Below are 25,083 nucleotides of genomic sequence, written 5' to 3' on the forward strand. Positions count from 1 at the left end.
CTTTTATCAGGAACATTCTTTTCTGCCCTTTAATATTCCAAACTAGTTCTACATCTTTTTCTGTTGGTAGCAGCCATCCTCATCATGATATCTGTGGATTTCTGTTTCCAAGAATCTCCAGCCAATAGCAACATTGCAAAGAATTAAGAGTTGGACCCTGCATCTTGAAGGCATCTAATGTGATAAAGACTGGCCTATGGAGTCAGGATTAATAGCTTTATGTGAAGGAATATACATATATATGCCCTTAAATGCTCTTCTCTTTAGTACTAGTTGTAGTAATTTCAACCAAAGGCTTGACTCAGGATGGTACATGGAGTTAATTATTTTGTCTCAGCATTTTCTATTTGTTCTAAAAAATGGGAATCAAAGTTAATGTTATTCTCTTTTACCTTTCATACAAAATTAGGATTCCCATCAAATGGCTATGGTTTTTCATTGTCGTCTGATCACTTATTTGATTGCCATCAAGAATATTATTATGAGTATATCATACAAATGATTAGTTAATTGAATCATCAGAAGTTTTTCAATGGCAATTTTATTAAAAATTACAATTTTTATATTTTTAACTAGTTATTTTAATTAATAAAAACTAAAAAAGTAAAGAAAAATAGAAAGTGCAGGAAAGAATAGAAATATTAGAAAAGAAAGAAAAAACAATCTTCTCTTACAATAAAATAAATGATCTCGTCCTCCCCTATCCCAATTCTTATCTGTAAATAAATCCTTAAAGCCTCATGATTTCACTACTGATGTCAGGAAAAGTCCACTAAGGGTTACCAAAGATAACAACATATTTTTTTAACCTTGATCAAATAAACTAACTTTATTTTTTACTTCTAACAGTCCTGAATTTTAGTCCTTTCAAATAATGGCCTACAATTTGAATTCTTTTCATGTTTTCTTTGTATTTTCTCACAAAATTCTTCAAAGCTTTAACAAGCCTCTTTTGTAAATTCAATACAGGAAATTATTGAGGTCACTTGCTTAGTTTATTATTTATATACTTCTTTTAATTATTAAGACATCAGACTTTGTATCTTCAATGCATCATTTTTTCCCATATCATTATTCCATTCCACTGTTTAAAAATAGCCTTTACTGTGCCCAATGTTAAATTATATTCCCTCATTCTGTGATAGTAAGTCAAATTTAACTGTAATTTGATTGAAGCATTCTTCTCTTTTAATTGTAATCTTCAGGTCTTCCTAGTTCCCTTTAGAGTCCAGGCTTCAAAGTCTCATGGCATCATATTTTTAAGAGAATTGAAAACAAAAGCACTGTCCCACGGGAAGGATTTCTACAGTTAATTCCAAAATCTTCTTTCAAATCTATCCGTCCATTTTTAACTTTCCAAAATCAAAGTTCTAATCATCTTTTTACTGTTAATTCCAAAATTTAAACTTGTTTTTAAAATGTACTGTATTTTACTAAGGATTAAAGGAAACTCACGTAAATCTATAAAACTTGTTGATTCAAAAGTTCCTACCATAACAGCTGAAAAACAGTTAACAAGCTATTTCCAAAAGTAATTAGAAAAAGAAGTATACAAATCAGATAGCAGATAACAGATAATCAGAGTTGGAAGGGACCTTCTGGGTCAACTAGTCCCACCCCATTCCCAAGCGGGAGACCCTACACCATTTCTGACAGATAGGAGTCCAATCTCTTCTTGAAAGTCTCAAATGATGATGCTTCCACAACTTCCGAGGGCAATCTGTTCCATTGGTTGATTGTTCTCATTGTCAGAAAGCTTCTCCTTATTTCTAGGTTAACTCTCTGCTTATTCAGTTTCCATCCATTATTCCTTGTCTGGCCTACAAGTGCTTTAGAAAATAGCTTGACCCATTCCTCTCTGTGGCAGCCCCTCAAATATTGGAAGACTACTATCATATCTCCCCTGGTCCTTCTCTTCATTAGACTAGCCATGCCCAGTTCCTGCAACCGTTCATTGTATGTTTTAGTCTCCAGTCCCCTAATCATCCTGGTTGCTCTTCTCTGTACTTTTTCTAGAGTCTCAACATCTTTTTAATAGTGTTGTGACCAAAACTGGATGCAGTACCGTAGGTGTGGTCTTACTAAGGCTTTATAGAGTGGTATTAGAACCTAATACTCAGTGTCTTTTGGTTATTCCCTCATCTCCCAGAAATCTAAACCCATAAGAGGCCACTGTCTTGTGGTTTCCTGGTGAGGAGAGACTGTATGGAGCACTTGTGGGCAAACTCCAATCCTCTCCTTGTCCAGAGAGGAATTACAAATGATCCAGTCTCCTCATCAGCTCTTCATCCCACCATGGTTATCAGCTTCACTTATAGCAGAGCCATTTTCAGTCCACCATTTCTTCTCTGGACATTTGAATCATCCATATTTTTCTTAGGTGATTTCTACTGGATTTTAATGAGAAATATTCATAGCGCACTCTGATTTACCAATTCTTTGAATTGATGTAGACACTGTAGTATAAACGAGCTTAGAAAAGGTATAAATAAGAAACTTCATAGCGGATAACTAAAGATCTACTTAATGCAGCAGATCTTTATTCTACCAGAGAATAAGTTGCAAAATAATTCTTCTTGTGCGCCTTCTTGACATTGTTATCCAGATAACAATGTACCTATAGTACACACTTTTCCTAACAAGACCAACATACTTTTAACTTACTGCTGTTTGTTGTCATCTTGCTTCCTAGCTTGGGGTGGGAGCAAAAAACAAAACAAAAGTTCTACATGTTCTGGACATTAGGTCCATTGCTTACCCAACATATTCTTGAAGAATTTGGTATAGCAACCCCTCAGGTCAGCATTTATATGAGGCAACCTTTCTGTGTAAACATATGTTGAGTTATTGCCATGACTAAGGGGAATAAGATTACTGTTTCATAAATTCTTAGTAACCTTTTAATGTCCACATGGGAACATTCTTCCTATTATTAAAGAAATATGGGATGAAGCAGAAGCCAAGATTTTTTTTTAAAGAGCTGCTTCAAACTAGATTTTCAAAGCAATTCAGGTTATTTAGATGCTATCACCATATCCATACAATAAACAAGGGATCATAAAAAGCAGTCATTGCAATTTCAGCATATTTACATGGTAATAAATCAAACTATTTACTTTTAGCATGTAATAGTTAAGCATATGGTTTTAGTAACACTTACTTTGAATGTTATGAACTGTTAAAGCTGTCATTGTAGAAAAGAATTTTACCACTTCATATCAAATAAATATATCCTTAATATATTCATGAATTCTCAATAGAAATGTGCAGATATCTTTTTTATGCATACAGATTGGAAAATCGGAGTGACTATTTTCATAATACAAAATCATCACCCAGAAATGTAACCATGTCAAAGATGCTTATTCATTCTACACAGCTTTAAATGGCAAAGATCAATCTCCCAATTATAGCTGTGATACAATGATTAAAGTGCTGGATTAGGTTGGAAAGATTGAGGTTTAAGTCTAATCTCAGCCATAACTTTGGATCTCTCTTAGCTGATTTACCTTACAGAGATGCTTTTGGGGGAGTAAATGAGAGGAAGATCCCCATGTAAACTGCCACAAAAACTTCGAAGTAAGTCTGAATGTAAAGATAAATAATAACGAAGAAATGATAAATATTTTAGTGCATAGGTTCAGGAATCCAATCCAGGCTCAGTGATGTTTACTACGAAGACAGTCCTCATTCATGAGTTTCTAGATGTGCAGAGTGGATTCACAGTATTCTAAACCAGTAAGATGGCTTGTTTGTGGCTTAGAATTCTATAGAATCTAACCACTGATTTGTGGATGATTTGACTTAATATGCTCAATAAATTTACCCAGTTGTGATGTATTCAATAAACTGGTTAAAACTATGTTTTAGCTTAATATGCTGTCAGAATATTAATTTGTCACTCAATAGCTTCACTTTTTCATAGACATTATAGAGGCATATACTGTAAGGTGTTAGTGTATAACTGAACATGATAGAAAACCTTACCTTTATTTCTCTCCTAAACTTTTCCAGTATAAACTTTACTTGCTTTACTTGCACTTTATGTATTCTCTACTAAGTCAACAATTCACATATGCCAGACCAAAATATAATTGCCTCTAAAGTGAGACTTAAGGAAAGTTGCATAGTGGATCTTCTTATCATTTATATTCTATTAGAATTGGCTGGATAACAGTATACTATTTTAAACAAAGCTTTTAAGATGTGATTTCCAGTTTATAAATAACCATTTCTGAAAGTCCATGCACTTAATCTTAAAATGCACTTTCAAATTAAATGCAGATGCATTCTACAAATGCACAAAGTAGAGGTATATGAATCACAAAATCCACACTTTGTACATATTCCAAGAAATCACATCAGGAATGGAGTCACAGACTTTCCCTAGAGAAGCCCCCATTTCTAATTGTTGCCATTTGTCAGAACTCGGGAGAACCACCTGCTGACTACATGTGCCATGAACGGTGCCTTCAAACAGAAACTGTTTTCAGAATCTATAAGGCAACTAACGAGGAAAATGATAAACACAACCTATAAAAGCAGAACAGTGTGTGTGTGTGTAAGTTTGCGTGTGCGTGTGTGTACGCATGTGCGTGCGCGCTGAGAGAGAATCTAAATTAAACCCAGAAACGTCACAGAGGGGAAAACACTCTCAAGCCAAATCAAGCTGAACTTCTAGAAAAAAAATATCCAGCAATACACAAGCCAATCCAGGCACCACCCATGTAAATCAGGCAAGAAACAAAATCTAACTCAGCAAAATGGCAGCTAGCATTGATGCAGAATAACAAGCCTTTTTTATTTATAGCTGAGAGCTTTCTCTAGCTGAAAATCTTACAGTTTCACAATAAAATGTACTTTTTTACTTACTCCAGGTGAGCTTTGGTCACATCCAGACCAATGACTTTAGGGATAAAAATAGAATATCCCTAAGCTTCATGCAGTGGTGCAAAGAATAGTACAATCTTTTGGGTGAACCCTACAACTTATTAATGTTCATGACTGGGTGGGTGGGGGGGGCATAAATGAAAAAGAGAGTAAACGTCATTGTGTTGGGAAACATGTGGTGCAAATCCAAGAAACCAAACAACCCACCTCCACACCAAGAAGTGGCTTCAATAGTACAAACAAATGAAACGCATTATGCATCTGAAATTTCCCCACAAGACTCTATGGGTTTTAGTAGAAAAGTAACAAACCAAATATTATTAATTTTGGTGGGGAGGAGGGATGCTCATGTTAATTTAATATATCATGTTCAGCTACTATCTAGCTACACAATGCACTAGACAGTACAGTTAGCGGTTTTATGCTGCTCAAAGCTGTAGCTGTTTGAGTTTGGTGGCCATATAAATAGTTCAAATAAATAAATAAATAAATAACTCATGTTTTTAAAGCCACAATCCTGGGTTCACATCAGTCATTATACTAAATTAGCAATGGGAAATTTCTATGGTTGGAGGCTGCAATTATTAGTTTCATCAGTGGAAGGGTTATAGAAGGCCATCCAGTAATGTAGTGACATTTCTGGAAGAGGCATAAATGCAGTGACCATATTTTCTTGGACAAAATGATGGGTAAATCTGAAAACTGAAAAAGGAGTAAATCTGGAAGAGGTTTGTAAGAATTAAAAATATATTTATATCTTTGTTTTACAAAGAAAAATTCAAGAGAAACACAAGAAAATAAGCAATTAAGTTAAATAAGTCTGAAGAGCAGATTTTTTTTAAAAAAATGGATTGTTTTTTATAATAAAAAATGAGTGGCCACTGTAGCATTAAAGCCATTCAGCTGCTGCTTTGCTACTTTATTTTATATGCATCCCAATTCCCAGATATTTGGGTTATTTTACAATTTTTTATAAAGCAATTAAAACAAGAAAATAATAGAAAACAAAAAGAGCAAAGATGGCAAAGATAACTAACCCAAATGGGAAGAAGGAAAAGAAGAAAAAGGGGCATCAATTATTCTTGTCAATGGCCTGGATGAAGAGCTAGACCTTGAGGGCATTTGAAAACACCAGTGGGGTGGACCCTGTTCAAATTTAGAGGAATCTCATTCCAGAAAGCTCTATTGAGAAGGCTAAATTCCAGAGTCCCAACAGATGACTGTTTAATTGAAAGAACCAAGAGCACCCAATCCTGCCAGATCAGACTGGGCAAACAAATAAAATAGGAGACAGGTAATCCCTCAACTAACATTGCTTCTCCGCTCTTACTGCATTTTCAGAATTCTACCCCACGACTCTGTTTCAGGTGAACTGGGCCCCTTCAGTAAAGAGGGCACAGAAAACCTCATGCAGGTTTTCTGTCATGCTATCCAAACTTGCCTACTTTGGATAGCATTATTTTGGACTATCCTCGAGGTGGAAATGAAAGCTAACTGCCTCCTAGAACTTATCTCTGCCCATTCTATTTTGGGGGGAGGGGGATCATGCTGCTTAAAAATGGGCCATGATAATCAGAAAAATAAACTGAATGTAACTACTGTATATTTACTCAAGACAATGCACAGTTACTCCTTTAAAAAATAAAAGGAAGAGTATGGAATACCTACAGCGGTGGGATGCTACCAGTTTGGCCCGGTTCTATAGAACTGGTAGCTCTGAAGAGCAGCAGCACCGAACCAGTTCGGTGTCTGCTGCTCTGTTTGGACCAGCTGCCCCCACGGGCTCTTGGCTGTCCTTTATTTCCTGCTTTTTCAATCTCAGCTGCTTTGCACGGCACAGCTGAAGTTGAAAAAGCAGGAAAGAAGAGGAGTTTGAAACACTGTGCACCCGCGCACAGCGCTTGTCAGTTGTCTGGGCTGCACAGCTGAGGTTTTTTGGAAATGGTCTACACACGCATGCAAAATGCATTCTCACCAGGGGTGGGATTCTACCAACCGGAGAATCGTGCCACTAGCTGGCCCTGCCCCACCCACTCACTCCTTACTGGCATGCACGCCATCAAACTTGCCTGCTAAGTTGCTATTTTTCCTTCCCCCCCCGACCATCAGCTGTTCTGCTGTGCCAGGAGATTTAGATTAGCTAGAAAGCAGGAAATCGTTGGATTTCTTGCTTTCTAGCTAATCTTTAGATCCTTGCCTCTGCTTTTAAACAGAGCCAAACCTTCCTTAGGACTGAAGTTTCTATTATTCAGTGAGACTCAGGTAGCCGATGGCAGAAAGATAGATCTCTGAGTGAATCTGTGATTTTGTGAGCAACTCAATCTATCTGTCTGCTTTGTCTGATTTTGGGTAAAAGTTGCTCTTTTTTAATAAAATAAATAAATATTTACATAAATATTTATAATATTTACATACAAGCCATGCCCAGCTAGTCACATACCACCAAGCCATGCTCAGTAAGCAAGCCACACCCAGACAGTCACATGACCACCAAACCACAGAACAAATTAGGCCACACCCACAGAACTGGTCCTTAAGAAATTTGAATCCCACCTCTGAATACCTAGCTTGATAACATCAGTGATAAAATAGTCTTGAAATACTAATTGGTTACAGGCCGAATATGAGAGTAGGATGTTACTACAAAAAAACCCCCTAAATTCACTTTTTCGCTTATTCAAGAGTTTCAAAATAATGAGAAGTAATTGTAATATTACCTGCTGATCATCCCTTCCTCTCTTTCAATATTGAGTCCAATTCTGGAAGCATACTTTAAAATTAATTTAGATAAATAGGAATAGGTTGAAAAAAGGGCAATGTGAATGACCAGGAAATTATAAACAAAATCTTTGAAGACCGACTGAAAGAACTGGAAATGTTTATCCTTTTGTATGGATATAACAGCACTTGAAAAATATCTAAAAATATACAGAAAGTCAAGACTTGTTTTCTAGTATTCCAGAACAGCGAACCCAGAATAGATTTATTTATTCCAGGAAGAAAGATTCCTGTATATAATTATTATAACAATCTCTTATCTCCTTTTACATCTTTACAAGTACACTCTTCCATAGAGGATAGGTCATTTAAACCTTTTAAAACGGAATGAAACTGGAGGCTTTGGAGTAAGATTAAAACCTTAATCCTCTGCTACATGTGGAGTCTGTTCTGAATCCTCCTTCTTCATTCTGCCAATCTGAAGGCCTGGGAAAGCCGAACTTATAGGATGGCATCAGAGGTGGTATTCAGCAGGTTCTGACCAGTTCTGGAGAACTGGTAGCGGAAATTTTGAGTAGTTTGGAAAACCGGCAAACACCACCTTCCTGCCCCGCCCACCAAGCCCCGCCCACCAAGCCGGTAGTAAAAGAATTTGAATCTCACCACTGGATGACATGCTTTATCTCAATAGCACATTCCACAGAAGTTGTAAGTCATGCCAGGAACAATTTTTATCTTAATACCACTGCATAATAATCATTGTTGTATGCAAATAGCAAAGTTTGAGAATGGAGAGAGACACTTCATATCAGTCATTAGCTCCTCTGATTTCTCCTTTCTATCTCCAATTCTGCCTTGTATAGCACAACCATAAGGGCATCAACACTGCCCATCATGAAAATCCAGGCAAGATTCCACAGACATCTGCTTTTGATGCTTGTGTGGAAAAGAAGCCTTGGCCAATCTTCTATTTAGCTACTCCCACTACAGCTGTCAGTGGAAGCCAGAGTTCAGTATGTTAATGAGGTAAAAAAAAATCCTCCTTTAAAGTTACACCCCTCACTTCCCAAAGGAGACATGCATCAAACTATTTCATTTTAGTGCGTCTTACTTCCCTGGAGTCATCCCCATGTGATTGCTGCCAAATAAAACATTGCTAAGGAGAACATATGTAACGCAGACCAGAGGGGTCATGTCTGAAATCATTCACAAATGGAAGCTAAGGCTTAAGACTTTCTGCTCTTAATCCTAATGACAATGGGAGCAGAATATTCTCACTCTGTTTCTGCAGCAGGAGATATAGGTTTACACAATACCTCTTGTTTCAAGTCTCTTCAGCATCATTTGTTAATCTGATATTCTGATTAAGTTCTCAGATGCAAGAGGCTGGACAGAAAAATGTTTTTCTTCCATTTAGATGATGTGCCTCCTTTTCATCCTGTACAATTTTTCAAGTTAATATATGCATAATGTGCTAAGAATTTGCCCTGAGCTGGAAATGTAGTCAGATTTTAAATTATCCTTGCACTGGCAAAGGAATCAATAATCTCCCAGATACAGTATGTGGAACTCTTAAAGAGCTAATTCTCTGCTTGCAAACAAATAAAATTATAAAAAACCATAAAAAACTATTGCATGTACTAGTACCATCAGTGCATATTTTAACTTAAAAAAAATGATATAAACAGGGTAGCATTCCTGTGACTATGGACACTGCTATTCTTCCTTTCATTACAGTTTACTTTTCAATTGCTAAATATCTAAAAAAAATTAGAACAGAGGACCAGAACTGACTAATGTCTGGCCTTACCCAACGCACCCCCCATCCCCAAGGCCTTGACTGCAGCCCACAAATCCTTTTCAAGTGGCCAGGGAGAGAGACCTATGGATTGTACACTGAGGCTATAGATGTCTGACCAACAAGGATGCCTATAGGTTGTTTGCCTCCCTCTACCTTTCAAAAACTACTTGAAACTGCTAGGAGAGGTATCAGTCAGTTTCAGATGAATGTCATCAATATGCTTGTAATAACTCAGTTATATGTCAACCTTAGACTGGACCAAAGATACTATGGCGGTTTTGATAAATAGAGGCATAAGTAATGTTCATTCAGAAAGGCTATCAGTTCCAGGGTTAACCCAGGTCAGATACTTCCTGCAGGTCCGTGATTTTGGAGCCTCTTGGACTCACAGCTTGTGGGAAAAGCACTGTCCAGAGGGATTAAGGCCATTTTCCATTTATGTACCAGCTTGTCCCTCTTTCTGGAGCAGGAGGACCTAATTACAGTAACTCATACCCTTATCACAACATGGCTAGACTATTGCAATGGATTATATATTGCATATATATATATCTTTTATATATCTTTTAATTCCATTCAGAGTTTGTAGTTGGTGCAAAATACAACAACTCATCTATTGGTGATTGAGACCTGTTGTAAGCTTGTAGCTTCTGTGCTATGACGCCTATATTGTGGTTCCAGTAGATTGTGGTGCAATCCATAGTGCTGCTTTTAACCTATACTGTAAACTTCTATATGGTTTGAGTCCCAGGTTCTCCAGGACAGATTTCTTAAATCAGAATCTAACATTTTTCCTAGCAGTAGTTACCCACTTTAAAGTGGGAGGGAGGTTGGGACACTGAACAATGTTTTGGTGATGGTCCTTATTTTATGGAATAGCTTCTCTTCTGAAATTAAGCTGGCATAATTCTGATGGCACAGCAGAAATTGTTTAGAACAGAGCTTTTCCAGGGAGCATTTGGAGAATAATGGTGTGGCATCATCTTTTACTTTATTGTTAAGTGATTATTATAATACTTTAAGGAGCTTTGGTATTGCTATGTTTTATGCATTTTTATACAAAGCAGATAAACTACTACTAAGATAAAGTGCCTGAACAAACATTTATTTATTCAGCGAATGTTCTGATTTTCTACTTTCAAGAGTGCTCAAATTTAATACATAAAAACAGAACACTTACAATTTCTGCCTGCAATATGGAGCAAAAGGAGTTTGGTTTTGGGGAAATATTAGGAATTAAATTTTATATTAATTCCTCCCACATATTGCAAGCATCATTTTCTTCTTGAAGGAGACCTGAAGGTGGTTCATTGCCTCCTGTGAAAAAGGAGGCCAGCTGTGATGGGAAGTTGGGACTAGTTATATGGCCTGCCATAGAGTAGGAAGAAAAGGTTCTCAGCCTTTCAGAGTGACCCTTTCATGTTCCACAAGGAGGAAAAAGCCTTTATTATGACATCCCAAAAATGTATCCATCACAAGATTTCTTAGCCTGATTCATCTGTGCCTTTGCACTTGATGGTGCCTTTTAAAGCATAGCCGAAGGCAAGCCATTAAAATATGGCTCTGTTACAAAGAATAGAAACATTTGACAACTATTCTATGTAAATTTAGAGCTGAGCCAGTGTAGTCTAAATGGGGCAGGGTTGAATTGAGTGATGCAAGAAGGATGTGCAATCTTATTCTTTAATCTTTTTCTTGGAAAAAGAAATTGCTGACAAAAGAAGCAGTGAAAGAGAAAAAGAATATACAAGTCAGCATTGGTTCTACACACACACATACACATGGTGGCAGGTTCTCAGATTATAAAAGTATTACACAATATTTTTGGAAGCTACAAAGGTTTCATATTGAGGCCACTTTTCTGAACCTGATGTTCTCTAGATGTTTTTGGAATTCAACTCTTTTAATCAAATATATTTTCATATCTTTATATATTATATTATATCACATCATATCATATCATATCATATATAATGCAGGTCATTTTTTTTTTTTTTTTTTTTTTTTTTTTTTTTTTTTTTTTTTTTTTTTTTTTTTTTTTTTTTTTTCCCTACCCCCCAAAAAATTATCTCCAGGAAAAGAGATTCTAAAGCTAAGATATTCACAGTTTTATAACGTATTACCTGGTTGTTGTTGTTTTTGTAAAATTGCTGTATCTTTTGACATTCTTAAAACATCTTTACCTTTTTTTGTGACATTTTCTTATCATGTAAAAGGCAGTCAAATTAACCCAACCTTCTACCTGCCACTCAACTAATCCACTGAATCACTGTCTATAAAGAGAAGTAGAACCATTCCTGTGGTCTTTCTCTAGGTCATCTTGCTCTTCTTCAACTTCCTTTCAGCTGGGAAAATTTTTCCAAACCGAATACCATATTCTGGAGTGAAGGAAATGTTATTTAATTATATTGAATTGTGTGTTAATTATATATTCAAATTAAATATAGTGAGACAGACACACACATATCGTGTTTCCCCGAAAATAGGACCCAGTCTTATTTTCTTTTTGGCCCCAAAATAAACACCAGGACTTATTTTTGTGGGATGTGTTACTGGTGACACCGGTGTCCAGCTCGAGTGACCACAAGCAGCTGCAGAATTTGGGCCTTGCCACGACAGGTGTCCGGGTGTGGAAGGCCTGGCTGTGGCAATTCTACAATAAGCAGCTCCACCCCCACCCTAGCTTGATTTTTATGCCTGTGCCTCATCACACTTCATACAACCAGATGGCGGGGCTTCACCAGGGCTTATTTTTGGGATAGGGCTTATATTAGATGCAGGCATGAAAATTGGGCTAAAGCTTGTTTTGGGGGTAGGTTGTTTTTTGGGGGAAACACAATATGTGTATGTGTGTGTATGTACACACACATATATACATACATATACACATAAACACACATGCACAAATAGACACATACATATTGCCAACCAGCCTAAGAAACGCCTTGCATATCTTAGCCACACATACCACATGGAAGTATTTAATATTCATTATACAAAAACTAAGGTCTTAGCTTTTGCTAAATACCCCAGCATTCCTTTTTTGAACTAGCCAAAATCAGCTGTTTGAGGGAGGCCAAATTAGGAAACAGATACAGCAAGGAGACTCCACTTTACTGTTGTAGATAATATATTAGTATTAGTGTATGGTATTGTTACATTAGCCAGGAGACTACAATGCAATTGCATAGTAGTAGTTTGGCTGCCAAGATACCAGTTCTGTTCCCACGGTGTGCCACAAGAGGGCAAGCTGGCTTTGCACCAGAAAAAAGACAAGCAGCTCTTCCTGCAGCAGCATCCAAGGCACCACAACCAGGAAGGTTCAGAGAGCAGGAATCTGACTTCCTGCATGAAGCACCAACTCATCTCCCCACTGAAGTGGTACCTATTTATCTATTTGCATAGAATATGCTTTTAAACTGTTAGGCGGAGACAAACTGAGGTTGAGTGAAGGGAGTTCACCTTGACATACAGTGCAAAGACTTGAACCACTGGACCAAAAAACCATTTCCAGCATCAATGAGTCACTGAGCCACCACACCTCTTTACTCTTGTAGTTTATATATCATTATACAGTAACAGTATCTTGAAAACCTGCCATTTCCTTCTGCCTTTGTTATACCATTTGTTTTGAGTCTCTTTCTCATACTTCCTCCTTTCCCAGAGTTGAGATGTTGTTTCCTTTGTTTTTTTTATCAGTTGATGATTCTTGCATACCTTTCCCAATTTTTAGCTCTGTTTTTCTCCCAATAAATATCCATCATGAAGTTTACTGATTGACATACACACATAATGGCTATTTTCAACTAATAAGTTAACCTTGCTTAACTAGCCAATGTTCTATCTATAGACAGAATTTTCAACCTTAATCCCTTCTTGTATTGTTGCAACAAGTTAAAAATACACATGTCAATGGAGACATTGCAAATAATGTCATCTGATTCCATTTTTTACACGTTATCCAGATTCATTTTAGTCCACATTCTAAGGATTCAGTTTTGGAAATTGTAGTCACAACACTTCAAAGAGCACTTGGTTTGGTGTAAAAACCCTTTACTAATTTATTTCATTAATTTAAAACATTTATACAGTATAGGTGCCCATAAGCAATTCTGAGCAGCCCCCAATCAAAAGTTAAAACATATAATACCATATTAAGATATAAAACTAAACACATTAAAACATTAAAAACTACACAACCTGACGCCAAATCAAACTTCTAATATGCAGTCATCCAATCTTATCCAGCGCTTAGGGAAAAAGCCAGGTTCAAACCTTTAGGAAGGTACGGCAGGTAGAGATCTGCCAAACTTTAGAGGGCAAAGTGTGTTCCAAAGGGGAGGGGCTGCCATGAAACGGCACAATTCCTAGATCCTCTCAAAACTCAATATTTAGGGGAAGGAACTAGGCATGTGCCCATCCTATCTGACCTGCTAGGATGGTAGACAGGAAAAGGTGGTCCTGACCTCTGCCACTTTTAAAAGTGATGAGCAGGAGCTTGAACTGGAAGCTAGTAAACTTCTGCAATGAAAATGCAACATGGGCAAAATTAGGAAGCCCCATTATTGTGTATGCTGCTACATTCTGGACCAGTTGAAGTTTCCGGGTTGTCTTCAAGCACAGCCCTATGTACCAGCTTCCCCATGTAGGATCTGCTAAATGACAAAGCTTCATCCAAGAGTCTTGTTTTATTATTTTACAAAAAACTTTTAACCAGTTTGAGTGGGGCAGTTTTTCCCCAAGCTGCATGCAAAGCAGAAATGAAAGGGTTTACACATTGCATTAATCCAAAAGTTCTAAAACTTTTCGAAAACGGTAAATGCATTTGCGTGACCTCCATGATTAAAACTAATGACTTCTTCCTTGCTAATAGTCAATGTGCCAGCTATCATTTTAGAATCAAACTACTTCATGCAATTTTTTTTGCCTTTTTGCTACCCCTGCCCCCTTGCCCCCCAAATTGGCTAGTGATTTGGTTATCTAAAGCAAGGTTGTCAAACTCGCGGCCCACAGGCCAGATGCATCACATGCTGGCCACACCCATGCCTGATTTAGCAAAGGGGAAAAAAGTCCTGATACCTCATGTTACGCTGCCGTGACAACATAAGTTTGACACCCCTGATCTAAAGCAATGCCCCCCACAACCTTTTGGGCACCAGGGGCCAGTTCCACGGAGAGAGGTTTTTCTGCGGACCATGGGGGGGGGGGGCGCATGGTGTTTCCTGCTGCCTGCATCTCACAGATGGGACTTCGCTTGTTTGCAAAGCCCAGTTTCTGGCATGCCATGGACTGGTGCTGGTCCATGGACTGGGGGTAGGGGAGTTCTGGTCTCCTTTCCTTGAGGTTGTTCACTCATCTCTAAATTTTGGAAATAATGCAGGAGTAATAATAATTTAGTGGAAAACAGATTATAAAATGTAGTTCCATTTCAGATTATGTAAATAGAAGATGATGTTTTGATGCTATATTTTAAACCAATAAAACATTGAGCTTCCCAACTGCAGCTGAGTTTTCAATGTAGGAAAGTATTTAAAAATCAAATGCTCTTATCTATTGTTCATCCTACCAAATAATTATACCACCTTAAAATGCTGAGATGCTTTATGACTTCTCCTCCTTCCTTCTTGTAAGCTTTTTGTCCTTCTATGTTTTTTAAAAAATGCAAATATACTGCATTATCAGGATTCATGAGGCAAACTAATAAATAACAGAGTTGGACATGACCTTTGAGGTCTTCTAGGTCCATTCCTGTTCAAGCAGGAGATGCTATCCCATTCTGGACCAATGGCTGTCTAACCTTTTAAAAAACCCTCTAGTGTTGAATCACCCACAATTTCTCCTTAGTTCTAGCTTGCATCTCTCTTTGTTAAACCTCCATCGTTACTTCTTCTCTTGCTTTAAGATTTTTGGAGAATAGGTTGACCTCCTCCTCTCTATGAAAGTCCCTCAAATATTGGAAAACTGCTATTATATGACCTATAGTCCTTTTCTTCGTAGGAGCAAATATTTCTAGTTCCTGTAATCATTGATTGTATGGTTTAGCCTCCAGTCCCCTAATCATCTTTGTTGCAATTCTCTGCACTTTTTCTAGAGTCTCAATGTATTTTTTGAATCATGATGACTAAAACTGGGTACAATACTCCAAGTGTGGTCTTACCAGTATAAAGTAGTATTAACACTTCATGTGATCATCATACTATTCCTCTATTGATGCGGCCTAGGGCTGCACTGGTTTTTTTGGCAGCTTCAGGACACTGCTGGCTATCATCTCTGGGAATGTCCACATAGAGGTGGAATGTTACACATAAAGCTCTGAAACTGTTTGCAAAATTGAGAGAAGTCAAGCCATTTGGTGTTGACAAATCCAAAATAGTAAAAGGGTCCTAGAACAACCACCCCATTTATGTGCCGGTTTATTTCCATATATCTACTTGCAATGCTACCCCCAAATGCATCACAACAGGGTTCAGAGAAGCTGAAAACAAAATGCATCAGGCAAAATAGCATTGCACATAGGAAACCGCAATCTCTCTCTCATTACAGAATGAAAAATAGTGATGAAAATATTCTAACACTCCTATGTCTTTCTTGCTGACTTGACTAATAGTCACCTGTCAGTGTATGTCAGCATTTCACTGTTACTCATCTTGGGTTTTGAACAGGGCGAGGACTAGAAATGCCTTTGTTTGTTCATGGTCTCATGTTGTATTTCAAAAATTTAGCATAAGACCAAACGTTCAGATTATATGAGTATAATCTATTTCTGAACCAACCTTGTTAACACAAATACTCAATGTGTTCTCATGTTTTAATGAAGATAAGAGGAGGGTTAACTGAGAAACTTTTCAGCTGAACTCATCTTTCAAGAAGGAATTTCTTCAAAAATTATCCTTATAAACAAGCATATTTCTAAAGAAAATGTCAACAAGCTGATAATCCTCATGGGCCTGGGGATAGCTAAACAATTATATTTCAGTGCATTTTATGATGCTGCAATTGCTATAAAACTATAAAAATATATTTCGAATACACTTATCACCTCTGTGTTGTAGAATTTTTTTTTGTGGACTTTCAAATGCATACAAATTTCATGTACCCTGTAAGATGTCACTAACTGGAATACTTCCTGTGGTATGAATAATGCAAATACAAGAAATCTGTTTGTTGTCATGTAAGATTATGGCATATATCACAAAAGCAAGACAAAAGCAGTATCTGTGGGCAGATTCTCAAATTTAAAACATCACAATGTATCCAGAGAGTCAAGGTTTTGGGTTGACTTAGCTAAAGGAATATCTTTCACTGACCTATTTCCTGACAAAGCAAGAGACCTCTTTTGAGTCTACTTGTGTATTGCTGTAGTAACAGATTCAGCAGAGGTAATGTTAACATTCCAGGAAATTGAGGTTTGGTGGATCAGCACCACAAAATAATTTCCTATTTCCTATCATAGCAGGTAAAAGAAAACAGTGAGACAACGGAGGAAGACAATAAGATTAACTAACTTTTAGGAGATGGAAATAGCAGACACATTGGTAGATGTGATCATGCAATGTAGAGTTCTTAAAGTTAAAGAATATTAAGTTCAGTAGAAAATACCAGTTCAAGGAACTAAATTCTAATATTCCCAGAGCAATGATAAGTAGCATTCCATGGCAGAGGAAACTGGTGGGAAAAGGAGCTCAAAGAGGATAGAAGTTCCTAAAAAAGGAAGCATTATAAACACTATTGGAATCGTTTTCAATGAGGAAAAACAAAGCAAGTGACGGTTCTAAAGTATCATACTGGAGTGCAAATCATCTCCAAATTTACAGAATCTCAAGTTGCATCAGCCCGTGAATCTGGGTAGCAGAAGAATTTGGAAAGACTATGATGATTTTCCTTGAACCTAAAATATTTAGTTCATTATGCCTCCTTGGCTGCAGAGTGCAATTGCCTAATACAGCAAAGACACTCCGATTCTCAACATCCTGTTACAGCTTTGATGCCTTAAATTAAATTAAACTGTTTGACTGTCCCCAAGTAAATCCAGATGGTTTTGGAATAATATAAGTGACTTTACAACAAAAAAAGGCAGAGACAAAAATCTTAGCAGGCAGATAAAGCTATTCATTTGTAACATTGGAGGTTGGAGTTGTTATGGAATGGGAATGGGGATCCCCCCTCCTTCAAGAGTTTTTAAGGGAGATTGTAGAGGCCAAGCCTTCGATTTAAATTTGAAGCCTGGCTGCTGGAGATATTGATCCTAGGATAAGATACATTAAGGATACTTAGGGAAGAATCATTTTCTTTTCTCTCTGTCCTTCCATAAACTTCAAAAAGCCTCTGATTATGTGGTCTGTCTTTCAACAATGTAACATGAGGAATAATGAAGGGAAAAGGAGACTACTGTACAGGAATCACAAAACATTCTTTCTATGAACTTCTTTAGGTTCAGTTATCTAAAGCACTGGAGCTGAATACCCATTTTCCTGGAGAAAGATGACAGTTAGGAGATAGATTAAAAAGTTAGGAGTCCCCATTCTTATCCTGTTGATAATCTTACCAACCACCATTTCTTCAGTGGTGGGATTCAAAAACTTTTATTACCGGTTCTGTGGGTGTGGCTTGGTGGGCGTGGCCATGTGACTGGGTGGGCATGGCTTTTTTTTGCAGCCCCCTCCACCTGTTTTTGGGAACTTCTTAGCTACAGAAGAGCCTCGGGGGGGGGTGCGTTTTTGCTCCCCTAAGGCTCCTCTGGGGCTCTGGAAGAAAAGGAACAGAGCACAGGAGGGGCAGGCAGCACTCCTCCAAGCTCCGTTTTGGGAGCTTCCTAGCCTCAGAAGACCCTTGGGGGGGGGCATTTTTGCTCCCCTAAGGCTCCTCTGGGGCTCTGGAAGGCAAAAAATGGAGGGGGGCTGAGCTTCTCCCCCCATTTTTTGCCTTCCTGGGCCTCAGCAAGGGGAATCCCGGCACAGCTGATCTTATCTACAGCTGATTGTCAGGAAGGGGAAAAAAAGAAATACCTTAGGCGAATGTCAGGCGGGCAGGTAAGCAAGCATCGGGCGGGAGGGTGACTGGATTGGGGGCGTGGCCAGCCAGAACTTACTACTGGTTCGGCGACCTACGCCAAATTCTTGCTACTGGTTCGCCCAATCCAGTGCGAACCAGCTGAATACCACCACTGCGTTTCTTCCTCCCCCACTACTGCTGCTTATTGCTCCAAATCTGTATTATGGGAATAATAATACTGCCACCCTGTATGCTGTATGATATTATGAATAGATTGTGCACCAGGTAACATACAGCCTTAAAAACAGCTCCTCCAGATCCCAAAGGGTGTATTGAAATGCTTTCTTTTTTAAAAAGGCAAAAAATATTAATATCTGACTCAGTGATGGGATTCAAATATTTTCACCTCCGGTTCGGTGGATGTGGCTTGGTGGATGTGCTTTGCACGTGTGCACACAATTTGCGCGCGTGTGTGCCAAACATGTACTTTGCACAGGCGCAGAGGCATTTGCGTAGGTGTAGATGCGTTCTAACTCACCTCCTGCAAGCCTGCACAATCCCTGTTGCTTCAGCAGCTGTCGTGCAGCACTATTCTGTGTGGAAAGCAGCTGCGCTTCAAATTCAGAGGATAAAGGTCAGTATGGGATCCCAGGCGGGCAGGTGGGCCAAACAGCAGAGCGGCAGAGAGAACGGGTTTGGTCTCCACTGCTCATCGCTGCTACTGGCTCGGCAGAACCGGGTCGAACTGGTAGAATACCACCACTGATCTGACTGAAAAGCAATTCTACTGATTATATAGTATTACAATTTATTTATACTTAAAAGGAATAGAATCAAATTCCATTTCACTCCTGGATTTATGAATTGCTTTTGGGGGGTATGGCTCCTAGCATGGCCAAGTGTGCCTTTCCCAGGAAAAATTATGAACATCACCTTCTGGGCTGTTTGTGAAATTTTTTGAGTATCTAAAAGCACTATACACACCATAGTATTGTTGCTGCTACCAGCAAGCAAGATTAGATCATAAACTATTATAGCCTTTCTATCTGATGATTAGTGCTAAATGATTTGGAAAACAAAATTAGTTTGAAGGGTTCATTATTCCTAATAACTAATTATTCCTAATAATCTCAAAGTTTAAAATACAGTAAATTTCCATTTGTATTGGAGCTACAAATCTCAACCAACAAGATTCCAATACATTTGAAGGACACGAATTTGTGAAAATCAACCTAAACACCAAGCTATGCCAAATATTTGGGTAGCTATGAGTAATACTGATTTTTGTTGACTGCACAACCTTCAGTTGTCAACCATATTATTTACAAAGTGCTCAGTAGTATATGTATTCCACAAATCTGCTTTGGGGTATGAGAAGAGGAGGAATTCGAGTTTAATTTCCACAATTACTGGACAGTTGAAAAGTTGTTACAACATGACAAATACAGTATGTATGATGCCAAGAAGACAAATATGTTGCCTCTTTTGTTTTCTCTTAAAAAACAAAGCTAAACAACTCTTTAGTGATTTTATAGCATCATCGTGTCTTATCTTGGCCAAGCTGGTGTCCTCTACATGTTTTGGAGCACAACTCTTACCAGCTCCAATTATAAACACCCAACTGATTACAGATGCTTTCCAAAATAACTGAAAGGGAACAGAGGTTTTTTTCTTATTTACAACTCATAAATTTTAACCGTTTTGGTTTATTCTCTGATATAGGAAACACCCATAAGAGTAAAGGAAAAAGCAGATTCCAGGAATTTGTTTTAGTAGTCAAACTAGATCTGGAGCAGTGAGCTCCTTCAGGCGCAAAGAAGTTTCATGTGCTTTTTAAATCTAGAACAGGGGTGTCAAACTCCGGTTGTCATGGTGGCATCACATGACGTATTGTAACTTTCCCCCATTTGCTAAACTGGGTGTGGCCGTGGCTAGCACTTGACGCATCTGGCCTGCGGGCCACGAGTTTGACCCCCCCAAAATGACAATATTCAAAGAGTAGATTTTCAAACTGGAATACTTAAATAAGTTACATTAAAACAAAACCTATTGCCCTCTAGGACAGTGGTTGCCAACCAGTGGGCTGGGGACCACTGGTGGTCCATGACAAAATTTTGGTGGTCCGTAGAGAAATGTCCCCCCCCCCCAAAAGCAATTAATCCAGGCTATGCGGGAACATAAGGCTGTGCCGCCCACATGGCCTGCGGGAACACAAAGCTTGCATCGTTTGCATTGCGAACAACACGAGGTAGTGATGGGAGGGGGGAAAGGATGGAGGGGAGAACTGGCCCCACATGCTTCACCTGGCTATTGGGCTACTTCTTTCTACTTCTTTCATCTTTTGCTTTTGGCTGCATGCAAGGAAAGCAGCAAAATCTTTGTCTCCCCCAAACTCTGCTAGAAATGAGTCTTTGGAACCCTGCAAGGCATCCTGCTCCAAGAGGCTGTGCTGGCAAAGACTCATTTCTGGTGGAGTTTGGGGGAGAGAAAGAAAAACTTCTGATGCTTCTGATGCTTTCCTTGCATGAAGCCAAAAGTCTCTCTCTCTCTCTCTCTCCCCCTGAGAACAGAGCTGGAGATGGTATCCTGCGATCCCAAATAAAGAATAATCAATCGGTAAGAAAATAGGGTGGGGAATTTTCCTGAAGACTTTTTTGGGGATTTTCCCAGGGTCTCTGGTCCGCAGGATTTAAAATTATGAGTTTGGTGGTCTCTGAGGTCCAAAAGGTTGGTGACCCCTGCTCTAGGATTAGCAAGCACTGTTCAATAAAAAACTGGGTCTGGAAGCCAGGATCTCCTTTTTGTCTCATCTCTTCCTGCAAACCATTGATAGCTTTTCTTACTGGTTTCTTATATATTCTTTCAGTTTTCACTTTCTTACTATTAACAATTTATTATAACAGTTGACCACCTTGCATATAAGTTGTCATATTAAGTGACAGTCATAGTAAGTGGAACAATCTCTCTATCCTAATCATCCAGTAAATGCAAAACCTCTCTCTCATCAAATTTGAGTACTGGACACATGGACACATCTGTGTAATTTTCTTAGTATCATTACAGAAATGGTTTGCCGCTGTCTTTTCCCAGGATTTTTTAAAAAAATAAAATAAAAATTCCAGTTCAACTTTTGGCCCTGAAATTCCCCTAATGGTCTCCCATCCAAATTCTAACAGACTTGGCCCCACTCAAGTTTTTAAGATCACCCAACCTCAACTATGTGTCACTACCTAGCCACGCTGAGCCATCAAAACACTGGCTGTTAATATGAGTGATTCCATGTGAATTCAGCAGCTTTCCTAACTTGTTTTCTTTTCTAACGTGTTAAATACTACATCTTCCATAATCATTAATCAGCAACTCGGTGAAGATCGGTATGTAATCTTTCATAACACCCCGTTGTCTTTCTAGCATCCTCTCTGAAGGATGTGGGGAGAAGAGGACCGTGGGGAAGTTTAAACACAAGGCTTAAACTTTATTATCAGCCCCCAGCGCTAATCTTTAGGAAGTCAATTAAGACCTGAGCTTCCTTCGGACCCGGTTTGGTGGTTCAAAGGCTGGGGTCCCAAGCACTACAGTTAAGGGTGAGATCCATTGTGTTTGGGTAAGACATTAGGATCGGTACCCAATGCTTTGAAGACAGAGCATCCTGGAGCAGGAAGCAAAACAACAAAAGCAAGCATCTGACATAGCAGTACAACCTAACTGGTAGGCATATCATGGGAAAATAGTTTCCCAGTGGCAACAAATATTCAGAGATAAAATAAGTTTTAGAAAGGGGCTAGGGCTGGTGCACGTAGTCGAGGCATTATTGCTCCGCACTAAGCATACTACTTCTCGTCTACGGAGATTCTCAGTCATCCTGGTCATGCTTGTCCCGAAGGTACTTTTTCAAGAGGCAGCTGGACTTTCAGAGCCGAAGAAGCTCCTTGGATGAGAGGCGAAACGTCTTCAAAGAAAAAGTCCAGTTGCCTCTTTAAAAAACAAAACAAAAAAAGCACCTCTGGGACTAACTTCTCATTAAGGAACCGCAGAGATGAGCAAAAGTCCCGCGCGGCGGTGCCCGCACTTTCCGAAGCACCCGACGGGACGACTACTCACGTAGAGCGCCGTGTGAGTCGCGCCGAAGAAGGGGAACTTGACGGCGATGGGCTGGAGACCAGAACCGCCGTCGTCTTGCTGAGGGGTGGCCGCGTCTCCCTGCGCCGGCCCGAAGGGATAAAAGCCAGCCAGCGGCACGGCGCCCTTTGCTCGCAGACGGAACCAGCTGCCGAGCACCAGCAGCAGCATCCATCCGGACAGGCCCCGCATCTCTTCGGCAGGCGCCGCCAAGTAGGAGCGTGGAGTCGGGGCCGTGCCTGGCAGGAGGAAGACAGCGGCAGCGAAGAGGCAAGAAGCTCCCCGGGCTCTGTGGCAGCAGGACCAAGCCGGTTGCAGAGCCGCCGCCAAGGCACCGCTCGGCGAGCGACCAGAAGAAGAGCGATTGCTCAAGCGAAGCCCCGCACGCTCCCTAAGCCTCTCTGTGCGGCGGCGAGGGAGGGCACAGCGCCTCATTCACACAGGTCGGGACATACATATTCATATCCTAGCCAGCCAATTGGGATGGGATCTGACGGAGGCGTCCCGGGAACTTAGGGGCGGAGTTGGAAGGCTCAGCCTTCTCTTAAAGCGCTATGAAGATCCGTCGGGGGACAGTTGAGGCTTTGACTCGCGGAGCAGCGGCGGCCGAATGCGGGCAAGTTCGTTCAAGGCACACCGTCTCGCGGTCTTAAGCTGCTGTGCCTAGTGAGGTCCCTAAAGAAGGATGGGACCGCCTGCCGCTTTGCATTCCCCCTCAGCTCTTTAGTAAGTCACAAGGATTAGTTAGCATTTGGCATCCTTTTGAACTTCTTGCTCCCAACCCCCAAACTGGTTTTCTGCTTGCAGGCCTCGCTAGGAGGATACAAAAGCAAAGATTCTGCGCTACACCGAACCATAAACGAGCTAAGCACTTGGAAGTAATTTGCTTTGTAATGTATAATTGCAAATGAACCCAGCCTGCTCAAAGACAACATGACTGCACTGTCTCTTGGGCATAGGAGCTCCTTGTGCTCAGAAAACAGGCAACATGGCCTAAAATACTTCTTAAGACTGGTAGGGGGGAAAGGATCAAGAGCTTTTTTTCTGTCATACTCCCACTCTACTTCTCACTGCTTCTTGCATGAAAAGGCTTCCAGATTCAATGTTCATGGAAGTGTGGTTAAAATCTCATAGAGTCCGTGTCTCCCAACCCTCATTGACAACAGTGATCTAGTTGAAGCAAAGGTATATGTGAAAAATATTTTCTTCTATTCCCAGAATCGATTATCAAAGAGCATTCTTCTTTCTAGCAAAAGATGATTCTCTCTTATTTTCTTCACTTTATTGCTATTTTCTGGATCTTGCAAACCAAGGCTGGCTCAACGATATACTGTGCCCTTAGGCTACAGTGACTGATGGTGTCACCTGATGATGATACAAAAGTCTGTATTTTTGGAATGATTTGGCAGGAGTGGCAATGTTGGGCATCACCTAAGCTTTGAAATGGATGCCCAAGACAGGGTCTTCTTGGCCTTAGCCCCAGCTACAGATTCTAGTGTTTCAAGATGTTTTAAGACTAACCTGCAGTTTACTGGTAGCATAGGTGGACATGCAAAAGCCACTACACTACAATCCAAGCCGCAAATTTTAGTCTAGCCAGTTGTGCAAACTCAGCTTGGGTGATCGCTTTTATAGTTCAGAGTATCATGGATGCTATGAAAATTGAGTTGTTAATCATGATAATGTTAATCATGGTTAAGAGTGCATAATAATTGAGAATAATTTAAATCTAAGCCACTTTAGTCTAAATTGGCAAACATGTCAAGTATATGTTAGCCTATTGTAATTTGCTGTTATAAAATAGCATATAGGAGTGAATAAAATGTGGTTGTATTAATAACGGGCAAGCATGTCCTGCAACTGTAAAAGACATTTTATTTTTTAGATTTCTTTTATCCCACTTTTATTACTTTTTCAAATAAGGTGGTAAATATACCTGAGACTCCTTCTTCCTCCTATTTTCCCCACAAGAACCACTCTGTTAGGTGCGCTGGGTGGAGAAAGAGTAACTGGCCCAATGTTACCTAGCTGACTTTCATACCTAAGGCAAGACTATATCTCAGAATATCCTGTTTTTTTTAGGCCAGAATCTTAACCATTACACTAAATGGGCACTCAAATTATAACCATTACACTAGATGGCACTAAACATTAGATTACAATGTGATTAACAAGTTTATGACTGGTGTTACAAAAAGATAAGGCAGTTAGTTCAGTTAACTGAGCTCAGAATCTGCAGAATTAATGCAAACACAGATTCTAAAATTAAGTACTACTTCAAGCATCCAAGCATCCTCAGCTGAGTTCTTCTATAGAGAATTAATATTGCTATTAAAGATTTTATAAATGGTGGGGTGTGAATAAAAAGGACAGAGAAATACACTGAGGTATTCAGTGTGCTTGTTGGAAGTGGTACATGTTGAAATTTCTAATGGCTTTTGCAACTAACCAAATCTGATAGAGTACCAGACAACAGTATATTTCTGTTTTAGCTAAGTTTTGTGGCTGTCCTATTTTTCACACTCCATTTTTGTGTCTTTTAATATAGCCATGTTCATTGTTAT

At 39.3% G+C, this 25,083-nt stretch overlaps 1 protein-coding gene and 1 long non-coding RNA gene across 6 annotated transcripts in view; one reads left to right on the forward strand and one right to left on the reverse strand.

Annotated features, from left to right (window-relative positions):
* SNED1 (sushi, nidogen and EGF like domains 1) overlaps positions 1–22,972 on the reverse strand; it is a 74,437-nt gene extending 51,465 nt beyond the window's left edge. For all 4 annotated transcript variants that reach the window (XM_087933152.1, XM_087933151.1, XM_087933150.1 and 1 more), the window contains exon 1: positions 22,502–22,972. In XM_087933152.1, the coding sequence (XP_087789278.1) occupies positions 22,502–22,954 (453 nt within the window). In that variant the 5' untranslated portion in view covers positions 22,955–22,972. The remainder of the gene's footprint in view (positions 1–22,501) is intronic.
* Positions 22,973–23,107: 135 nt separating this feature from the next.
* Positions 23,108–25,083, forward strand: part of LOC148125848 (uncharacterized) — a 28,785-nt gene continuing 26,809 nt past the window's right edge. Inside the window, exon 1 of one of the 2 annotated variants that reach the window (XR_015743559.1) lies at positions 23,108–23,245. This is a non-coding gene — a long non-coding RNA (uncharacterized LOC148125848). The remainder of the gene's footprint in view (positions 23,246–25,083) is intronic. The other variant, XR_015743560.1, reaches the window with a different exon arrangement.

This window comes from Pseudonaja textilis, chromosome 4, assembly GCF_049901715.1.
Source record: "Pseudonaja textilis isolate UNSWEBS1 chromosome 4, rPseTex1.2, whole genome shotgun sequence".
NCBI lineage: Eukaryota > Metazoa > Chordata > Lepidosauria > Squamata > Elapidae > Pseudonaja > Pseudonaja textilis.